This window comes from Coffea arabica, chromosome 1e (genome assembly GCF_036785885.1).
Source record: "Coffea arabica cultivar ET-39 chromosome 1e, Coffea Arabica ET-39 HiFi, whole genome shotgun sequence".
Classification (NCBI taxonomy): domain Eukaryota; kingdom Viridiplantae; phylum Streptophyta; class Magnoliopsida; order Gentianales; family Rubiaceae; genus Coffea; species Coffea arabica.
The window spans coordinates 33,954,274-33,965,453 of record NC_092311.1 but is presented as its reverse complement, the minus strand read 5'-3'; the positions used below and the strand labels follow the sequence as shown (position 1 = coordinate 33,965,453).

Below are 11,180 nucleotides of genomic sequence, written 5' to 3'. Positions count from 1 at the left end.
TAGAAGAGGTTTCCAACGGTACCAAGTTTTCCAAGTTTTGACTTGTAAAGTGTGAGATACGATTTTTCTAATGTATCGTATCAAAACTGAAATTTTTCGAATTCCAAGGAAATGGAGTTTTTCAAGTACTCCTTATTCCTTCGATATTACTTGAACGTTTTATATTTGATTTCCAAGATGAAAACTAAATTTCTCTTGTACTTTGAAACCCCACTTGAGAGCCTCGATTTAGGATATTTAAGGCTCGTTTCACGAGACTTTCTAAGATTGTACTATAGTACGATCTTCTTTAATAGTAGGGGTTTGTGAATGATAGTCTATTATTATTTGCTCAGGCGCACACGAGGACCTTCAAGAGGATCCCACAATGAACGCCTAAAGTTCCGACGGACATTTCTTCCTCATTTCTTATATTGGTGAGTGTCAATTGTATGAATACTTGATACATGCTTAATTGTTATGATTGTTCGGAGATTTTGAAAATGGAGACGAGTGTGTACTTTACCGCACTCGTCCTTATTTGAAATGAATGACTCATGATTCAAATGAAATGAATGAATTATGAATGACTTAATTGAATGAAATAAGATGATTGAATGATTGAATAAAATGAAATGATATGCTATGGCTGCATACGTCGTTGAAGTGAATCTCCTCGACTCTCAAATGTAAATGGGGACGCCCAAACTCATAGGCCTGCCTTGGACTCGAGCCGGCATGGGTCTGGTCGGGAACCTTGGCGAGCCATAAGATAATGAAGCTCGACCTAATGAGAGGTCTTGCTTGGCATACTCGAGAAGTATCGCCTAATAAATGTCTTGCGGGCCCGGGAGGTGCACGGTGGACGGAGGGAAGTAAGTGGTGATCTACGAAATGGAAATACCGACCCGGTTGACGGAGTGTCATCGCGGGAAGGTATACGAATGACATTGGCAAAACAAGTGGAAATTAGCTCCTGAGAACTCCGATATCCTTGAATTATTTCTGTTTACTTTTCCGCTCGGATTGTTAGTTATTGCAATATTGTCGCTTTACTTGTTAAATTGGGGTTGTTACTTGAACAATGTACTTGCATGTGTGTTCTTGGCCTCACGAGCGTTTTGCTCACCCTGTAGATTTGTTTTCCTTAACAGCATTTGGGCTTGGAGTGAGATTCGGAGGAATTTCTCTTTTGTGTACTCTTGTAATAGGGTTCCAACTCGTTTGTCTAGAATTTTGGGATATTGTATATTTTGGGCTGTATTATGGAAAATCCGATGTAAGGATTGGATGATTGTTTTATTTCGTTAAGTTTGAACGCTTCCGCACTATTTGTTTTTATCTTTTCTGGTTGTTGACTTTTAGCACCGCTATAAGTTTGAATGGTGATTGCTTGAGTCCTGGCGAGAGTTGGGCAGGCGTCCCGCGGATACCCTTTGGTTCGCCTTAGGGAGAAGTGGGGGCGTCACAACTACAAGGTCATTTCTTCTATGAAATTACATGACAAGTCATTAAAGCCACATAGGTGCACCTCTACTCTCGTGAGTGTACTCCCTAAGTTTATCACTTCCTTGAACTAGCATGAAATTCCAATTCTCATTGCAAACTTAACACCTTAACAATATCCCAATTAATGGCCGGTTAATCATGATTAGAAAAGCAAAAATGATAAATAACTTGCCCAAAATAACATCATCAAATAACCAAGTAAACATCACTAACAAGATATAGCAAGTTCATCCATACTCTAGGCATAAACTTTAACAAAACATGAAGAAAAACAAATCCAAACTTGTATTATAACTAAACATGAACTTAAATACAAAAGAGAAAGTGATAGAAGAGAAGTCACCCTTGTCGCATGAGCTTCAAACTCTCCATCTTTGCTCCTCAATCTTCATCCAAATCTAACTACTAATACAAGATGGATAAACTATACTACCTATACTATATTACTTTAACTAATGAATCAAGGAAACTCTAGTGAAGACTACATATTTGATGAGTTTTTCTAGCCTCCCAAAGTTATGAAAATTGTCTCCAAAGGCTGCTATTTATAGAAGATTCAAGAGCCAAATGGGTTGCTTCTCCAACTTTCCAGCCTTTTCTTGATCAAATACAGCCGGAATTGCTAGGTAGAATTGAGTTGGAAAAGTTGTGTGAAAACAGAGCAAATTGATGAGCAAGTTGTAGAACATAGAAGAGAATACGCGACTACAGGAATACGCAACTTCTACTCGCGTATTGTAAGTCACGTTTTCACTTTTGCGCCACTTCAACAGCTATTTTGGCAAAGATTGAGACCGAACTAGCTCTTGTGAAAAACACAAAAGTTGTATTCTTTTGACTTAGCTTTTCAATTCCTCAAGAATCATCCAATTTGGAGCTCTGTGGACTGAGATATGACCAAAATACCAAAGACTGGTCAGAGCTCTGTTTTAGCTTTCGACAATAGAGTTTGCGCTTTTGTATTTTGACTTTTTGACAAGGAAAATAACTGAACTGGACTTTGATGTTTTCAAACCAAGTGTAGATATGTCTCTTAGCTTCAGTCATTATAGAACTTTTATCATGACACTTGTTATCAACTCAATAATATATACTCTAATTTTTTTATTTTATCTGATATAAAAAAAATAATGTGCCTTTAGACTACCTATTATGACACTTGAGGAAATGTGAGATATACCAAAAAAAAAAAAAAAGAAAGGCAAAAAATGACATCGTTTGAATTTGGTGGAAGATTCATTTTCCAAAACATTTAGGAAAATACTCAAAACTTTCATTTTGCTGGCCAAAGACTTGGTGAAATTTTGCTTCTTCTCATCTCTCTCATAAGAAACAACCTCTCCACAAACAAACTCCCTCAGCAAATTATCTCTCGGCCAAAACACTTGGAGTTTTTACTACTGAATATCTCTACAAAAAAAACTATCCTTGTTTTCCCATTGAAGGTATGTAATTGCACGGTAATTTTTTTAAATTTTGTGAGTAATTAGATAATGTTTTTGCTGAATCTCACCGTAAAGAAGCTGTCGGTTCTTCAAGTTGTTCTTTTTTTTTCTGAGATTATATTGGACATTATTAGCTATTCTTGAAGTTGTGTACTATATTGTGTTGAATTCGGAGGGTTAAGTTTCAAAGTTTGCCCCTAAATTGATTACATTTGAGATTAGTCCCATCTGTTTGAAATTGAAATGTATGTAGTAATAGTTTATGATTTGAGTGCACTTGTTGTTCAGCTTTATTTCTCTCGGTTGTCTACTTGATACATATGACTATTTTGTTATGGATTTGTTGTCCATAACCTAGTCAATAAAATGTCAAGTCCCCTGTATTTCCTTTTTTTTCTGAATTTCTTTTAATGTTAGTATGTGAAATTTAGTTGTAATTGAAGTTCTCTTTAAGTAGCAAGGTTTTTATGAATATCATGCTGACTCACGCTCTTGTGTGGTTTAACCTTTGAAATTTCAGATTGAAATTAGGAATTTTGTGAAGACGTAAGCACAGTAGTTGGTACGAAGGGCTTTCTTCAATTATTAGGTAAATAAAATTTCTCTCCACTTGCTTGCAATTTCTGTTTTTACAGATTGTTGAGAAATTTTGCATTTTGTTGATTTCCTTTATTTGCCCGGTTGCTTGATTTAGTAGACTGTAAAGTTTTGAACTTGATTAAAGTTACATTCAGCTTTTCTCGACTATATGGTTAAGAAAGTACATTGTGATGAACAAAGTGCAATTTCAAGTTTTCACCAATTATTGTAACTGGTGCATATGTTTTCAAAGCTAAATGTCAGTCTTACTATAATGCCTATTGCAATTTTAATGTCATGTGGTCGCATCATTATTTCTATTTTCCTATTTTGCTTTGTCTTTTTACCAACTTAATATTGGAATCTTGCAACTTAATTTTGTAGTTTTTAATCCTAACACCTTGTACAAGTTGTTATTGTATTCCAAATCTTCATTGCTTCTTATTCTCAATGATTTGATGGGAAAATGCTTAGAATGACATTTGTCCAGTTTTCTAAGTATCAATTTGTAGTTGTCGTTTTTGTGCTGTTGGAAGCTTGTTGGAGGACATTTATTTATATTAAAAGTATGGATAAAAGTTGGATAGATTTCCCAAGAACAAGTGAAAAGTACGAGGTGGGACTTAAAATGTTTCTAAACTTTGCATTTTCTAGATCAAATTGTGATGAAATGATTTTGTGTCATTGCAAAAATTGCGGCATGGGTGCTTGTGTGACTAAAATGGAAGCATATGACCGTTTGAAAGTGGTGGAATTTATCAAGGGTTATAATAATTGAATAGCACATGGAGAACTTTCAAATTATAATGAAGCCACATCTAATTCTGAAAATACATCAGTCGGGGTTTCAAATGGGACTGATGACATGCAAGACTTAGTCCATGATGTATTTGGGATATCACATGGAACAAATGAGTTGAATAGAGAATGAGACATCCTATTTTAGAGGCTGAAAAATTTTGCAAATTGATTGATGATTCTCAACAGGATTTGTACAATGGTTGCAAATGAAATGAAGTGTGAGCATGACTTCGATTCTTGTATTTGTTGGATCTTTTACTAGGTAGGGAATATGGTTTCACTGAAAAGTTTGTTTGACCCAACAAAAATCATGGCAAAGGAATATTTACGTAGTTTGAATCTATTGGATGAGGTTGGGGGACAAGCTCTTAGACCAAACTAGTGTGAGATACAGATACAAGTTGCAATGAGTCCAAGTGAGCAATTGATTAGATCATATGATTTGTAACAAACAATTCAAGATGTACTTGGCGCACCAATTGCTTGGCCTTATCGTTTGGCAATATATGTACTTATTTACTCATTGGCTTTTCTGAAATTTTATTGCTAGTTACGATGACCTGATGATCCCTACCTTGTATGGAATGTCCAAGTAGGTCTCTTTCTAACTTCACAAATAATCAGCTAGTATGTGTGATCAAGGTAAATCAGAATTTTTTGTAAGTAAATTATGGTGATATGTATGACTATTTTGGGCTGATTACTAATGAATGATACTACATATTATACTTTGTGAATAGTTAACAAAGGGAAATTCCTATTTTTGAAGCTTCATTTCTGCTTGTTGCTCAAACTAAAATATTTATGGTTAGGTCTATTTCTTATACCAAATTACTTTGTGGATAGGTGGTACCAACTGAAGATTGATGGTGTCTTCGTGGTTATGACTAAAGGCTCTCATTTGGTTGAAAAGTTTGGAAGCTACTGCAAGTTCTTTCAACTTTTTACATTAGGAGAAGCTTTTATTTTAATTTTAGTTAGTGGCGTTGTTTAACATTGTTACACTATTTTAAACAACTTTTTTCGATTAGCTATGTTAGTACTTATTACTGACTTTTAGTTCAACAAATGATATTTGAACATTGACTTTTACTTTTAAATTACTACATGCATTCTATTCTTTGGGATAATTTTACAAGTCTTTGGGTATCTAATTGACGGAATGTATAGTAGGGAGCACTACCAGGTTGCTTCTTTATTTAAAAAAGAAAAAAGAAAAAAAAACTCCTAGCAGTTAAAAGTGTCAGCATAGCTCAGCTTCTAAAGTAATATCTAATGACACATGAGGATGTCGTCCAAAACAATGGTTTATGACATGACTAAGTGTCCTTAAAAGCCATATATTAAGACAACTCAAGATGCCTTCATAAAATTCGATATCCTAATGTGGTATTACAACTATCCTGACACTTTCGATTGTCAAGAAAAGGGATTTTTATTGGCAGATGGGATGCTGTAACAACATAGTTTTTCTGACACATTTGAATGCTACGAGCCTATCCACACATTGAAAGGGACGATACTCATCTGAGGTATGAGAAAAGGTAAAGTGTCAACTTAAATTATCTATACCGATACTTTTAAGTGCTCTTAAAGGCCATTTTTGTTGTAGTGGACAGGGATGTCATTACACCTTCAAAAAACCACCAAATTGCGAAATCTCCAAATATTTCAAGAAATAAACAAAGGTGTCACATGGAGGAAAGCAACGTAAGGACTTGGAAGTTGTTCCTAACAACCAGGCAGCAAGACAAGCCCGAATAGAGTTGCTTGTAAGAAAGATTTCAAACACCAAACCAAACCATGTCCATAAACTAAATTCTCGTAAAATATTTAGTATACAAAGTTCTAGTAAAATACATCTAGAGTAAAAATTTTTAATACACAAAATTTTAGTAAAATTTTTTAAAAACATCCCTAAACGTACTTAATCTATACAGAACCTATTGTATTTCATTGACTAAACCACGTTGAAGCTTGATACATGAGTTAATATCCAACCTTCACAGGACCAAAGGCTCACATTATTAGGAGTTGAAATAGTGATATGAAATAAAAAGTATGCCCGAGCGGAGTAGAACGATAGCCTAGTAAATATTCTATAAAAAAAATATTAAAAAGTAATTAAGTACTTAATTGCAAAAGCATAGTTGGATTGACATATTTATTTTGACATACAACATAATTAAGTTAATAATCTCGAATGTAATTAAGCAAGTGTTTTTTGTTTGACAAACTCCATAGAGGAGGAAGGATGCCAGTTCTATATTTTATTAATAAACTTAAAATTAATAGAGGACATATTCATAACCTCCAACAGAATTGAGCAAGACAATTATCATACAACGTTTACATACTTATTTCACATCAACAGAATGTGTGATACACACTAAACAATCATGCAAAAAATGACCAAGTACATAAGGACACCAAACAACTCAGCTATTTCAAGCAAGCTGTTGGCAAATTCTTGAGATTTAGAAAGCATAACCCTATGGTCTGCCCCCCTGACCAAACAACTCAAACGACTTAGCTATTTCAATTAAATTGTTGGCAAATTCTTGAGGTTTAGAAAACTGGACCATATGGTCTGCCCCCTCGATTTCCCTCACCACTTGTGGAGGAGTGCTCTTTATCATAGCTCGTTGCGCATCAGGAGTAATTGCCTTATCCTCCAAGCCAACAACATAGGCTCGAGGAACTGATCCATACCTCTCTTTTGTAACCCGAATTTGTCTATTTGCCAAATCTCCACGGAAGAACTGAGTTAATCTTATAGAATAACTTGCAAGTTTCAGATCCTGTTGAAATTATTAGGCATTACATTGCAGTGGAAGAAAATATAAAAATGACCACATAGGATTATTTATTTAGTGCCAAATCCCCGTGGACCAAACTGTACGTATTTATTGCAGATTCTTAAAATTCATGAAATGTTACTTGTTATATTGCAACATTAAAATACATGTACGTTGTGCTTCTTCTTGTTCTTAATGAACTATTTGCTAAGTGGAAAGGATTTTGTTAGCTTCCAAGCAGAAAGCATTTTTCAAATGCACATGCATGCAAATTTCTTCAAATTTCATAAGAAGTCAAAGGAAAAATGCTTGAAGGAGCTTTTGACTATCAAAAAATTTAAGCCATGATACGACTTCTTTAGATTATGATCCTATTTTCGTTTCTTTTTGCTTTAACACAAGCTGTAACTAATAACGAATAGTTTCTTCTTTTCTTTCTCTCTCTCTCTCTTTTTTTTTTTTTTTAACAATAACCAATAGCTTCAATCCACACATTTTCCCTAGCATGATAACTACCTTATTTGTCTAATAAACCAACGAGGAATAAAAGTTAGAAAAATTATATCTCATTATTTTCTCAAAGCTAAATGGTTGTTTTTAATAACTTATTCATTTGAACTTTATGTTTTGCAATTGCAAAATTTACATAATAGACTAAAAAAAGAGCAGTGTTGCCACATTAGTTCCGTCATGTATAGTCGAATATTGACTTTGTTACCTCTAGAGGAGAATTCTGGTAAAGCAGTGTTGCTGCAAAGTGGGGCCCAAAGAGCACAATTCTTACAGGATCTCCAATAACAAAACTGTCATCTGCTTGATCTGGCCGTAGAAGGAACTACAGCGAAGCACAAAACAACAGTACTCAAAAATCAAAGCAGATTCAGGGAGATCGTATGAAGCTAATGCAAAAAAAATAAATAAATAAAAAAATCAGAGTTTGATGAAAGAAAATTCAGAGTTAAGACTTCTTTAAAGTACATTTGGATGGAGGGATTTGACGAAGAGTTTGAATTTTTCTCAAATGTCTCTTGTTTAGATTTCTTAGGTGGTATTTGAATTTTGTAAATTATCAAATATTTTATGTTTAGAATTTATTTATATGATTAATGAATTACAAAAAAATACTTCTTAAACAATCCAAATAATTAGAGAGATTAATTTAGGTGAATTTTAAATCTTTCATCAAATTTATCAATCTAAATGAAGCCTAAAATGAATTAGATTTAATGATGACCAATATAAACAATTGAATAAATATTTTCTCTGTCGTTGTCTTCATATGAAATTGAACTAAGAAAAAAGGACAATAAGCTATCTGCTGTGGAATCTTGATGTATTTGTATGTGTGTGTATATTTTTATATATGTTTATGTGTGTATGCATATATTAGATTTAAATAAATAAATATACATATATAATAAATTAGGTTTAACGATGACCAATATAAACATTTCTCCACTGTATTCTTCATATCAAACTGAACTAAGATAAAAGGACAATATGCTTCTGCTGTGAATCTTGATGTGTGTGTGTGTGTGAAACTGGATTAAGACAAAAGGAGAATATGCTATCTGCTGTGGAATCAATGAAATATCATACTAAGTTCAAGGACTTGTAAGCACCCTAGTACCTTGTTAGTGTCCTCAAGTGTAAAGTTAGGCCCGACCATGAAGGCCGAAGCAAAAACACCACCAAGAACCTTTTCTGGAAACCTTTCCAGGCCAGAGGAAACACCATAACCACCATAGCTGTGGCCAACGAGAACTACCTTCTCCTTAGGAGATAAAGATTCCAAGTATTTGAATAGAGGTTTGTGGTATTCATCAAAGGTATGCACAAATTCCAGTGGCACTTGATTTCTCCCAGAATAAGCTAAATCCACTGCCGCGACTTTGTGGCCTGCTTGCTCCAGCAAAGTCGCCAACTTGTACCAACACCATGCTCCATGACCACTACCATGAATCAACACAAAGTGCACTGCAGAGGAAGAGGGAGAATAAGCCAAGAATACTATCGCAAGGCCAACTAGAAATCCATAGAAAGTAGCCATTGCCTTTCGAGGTACCTTATTCGTGTGCCTTATACAAATAATTTGTGAAGAAGATGGATGTTCCTCTGACTGATGTACGCAGCATCTTAAATGGAGTGAGTATTCAAGTTGAGTTCTGCCTTCCTCCGAATTCACCGACCAATGTCCATCGGTCCAACAGTGGAGCCCGAGAAAACGTACGGTTTGTGGAATTGTGAAAAAATGAAAGCCTCCGGTCAACCAACTACTTCTAGAATAACTAGTAGAGTTTTAAATCTCTACTTGGATGTTGATCTCTTGATCTATATTAGAAAAGTCTGAATATTAAAATGATTCCTTGACCTGTATTTAAATAGAATTTTAAAATTCTTTTGGTAGCCAACCACTCTGAAAGTAGATGGTTGATCCGGGAGGCTTTCACTTTTTCACAATTCCACAAACCATACGTTTTCCCTGGTCAATTTCACAATTGACAAGTCAATTTCCCAATTCCACAAACCATACGTTTTCCCGGGTCAATTTCGCAATCCCACAAACCATACGTTTTCCCGAGTCAATAGGATCAGTACTGTAGAACACTCGAGAGCACTCCAGATTCGTGTGACTAAATGTTTAAAAATAAAAGAAGTAAATAAGGAAAAAGTGGAAAATGAGAATAAGAAGATGCAAAATTCATAAGAGGGTGTAGCAGTCCTAAATTTGCAAATGAGGTATGGGTTATTATTTATGGATTAAAATCACAAATAAATTTATTGTTGAATAACTAAATTTGTGAGGACTCACAAATTTCTTATATTTTTCTCAAAAATGCCTTTTTATTTGGAAATTATTCATTTATTATAGCTTACTACCCAGTAATTCCATAATAAGTGCAAATGAACCTAGAAAGTAGGGTTTCACTTTTCGGTTTCAAGACTGGAGCAAATTAGGGTTTCGCGATTTTTCGCCGGATGATTTTTCAGTACGAAGTAAGGATCAAATTTGGTGATTAAAAGTGACTTTTAGGTGAGAAATAATATGTGATTAGGAGCAATGATATAAGGTTAGTGAATAGGAAGTAAAAACCCTAATACGTGCGATTTAAGGAAAAAAGGTGTGAACCGACGTGTACCGCGCACTATCGATTGAACGCACCGCTGGACCACCACTTTCTTACCACATGAGCTCATTGATATTTGAGCAAAATATCCCCTCATTTCCAGCTGCCTTTGACCGAAATTTGTGGCCAAAAATGCAAGGAGAAGAAAGAGAAAATTTTGTGGTTGTGGTTGATCCAAGTATTGGCAAAACTTGTGGCTTAGACTAATCCTAATCTTCTTGCCTTTTAATCACCATAGAGCAGCCTTTCTTCTTCATTTTTCCTTGAGCTTGGCCGAGACAAGAGAGAGAGAAAGGGGGAGCAAGAGAAAACAATTTTCTTCTTGATTTGCACCATCTAAGTGGGGAATCAAAATTCTAAACCGATTAAAGAGTGAGTTGTGGGCTTGGGAAGCTAAGGGAACTAAAAAATTTCCAAAGGAGGTGAAGTATCACTCTTTCAAGCTTTGTTTTAAGGTATAAGATCTGATCATGGTTCTTGTTCTTTTAATTTTTGGTTTAAGATGTTATCTAGCTCATGTTTTGATTAGACTACAAGTTATACAAGTTGTTGTGATGATTTTGGATGATATATGCAAGTTAGGGTTTGACGATTTTCTGCCTAAACTTGTTGTATGGTTAGTATATGTTGTATATAAGATTATATAAGGGGCTTTGATAGTGATTGGAACAAGGAAAGGAAGAAAATTCAATTGAAAACCAAAATTTCCAGATTTCTGGAATTTCATGTTTCAGTTCTGCCCGGTACTGTTACTCATAGTTAGAGGCCGAATTAGGCTTGGCATAAAACATGAAAGTTTTATAGAATGATATTTTATAGGTGCCTACAAAATTTCAGCTGAATCGAAGTAACGTATCCTGTGAAAAGACCGATTTACCCCTGCTGCCCTGTTTCTACCCGAACTTGATAATTGCCTCTGTAATTGGATAATTTGATTGGGA

At 34.7% G+C, this 11,180-nt stretch overlaps 1 protein-coding gene across 1 annotated transcript; it reads right to left on the bottom strand.

The window, feature by feature from the left end:
* Positions 1–6,556: 6,556 nt before the first annotated feature.
* On the bottom strand, positions 6,557–9,345 carry LOC113702178 (methyl jasmonate esterase 1-like). The gene is made up of 3 exons (XM_027223235.2): positions 8,742–9,345; positions 7,830–7,946; positions 6,557–7,114 (listed from the first exon to the last, which is right to left on the bottom strand). Exons 1-3 carry the CDS (start codon positions 9,159–9,161, stop codon positions 6,806–6,808), a joined length of 846 nt encoding a protein of 281 aa, XP_027079036.1. The 5' UTR covers positions 9,162–9,345; the 3' UTR covers positions 6,557–6,805.
* Positions 9,346–11,180: the final 1,835 nt, after the last annotated feature.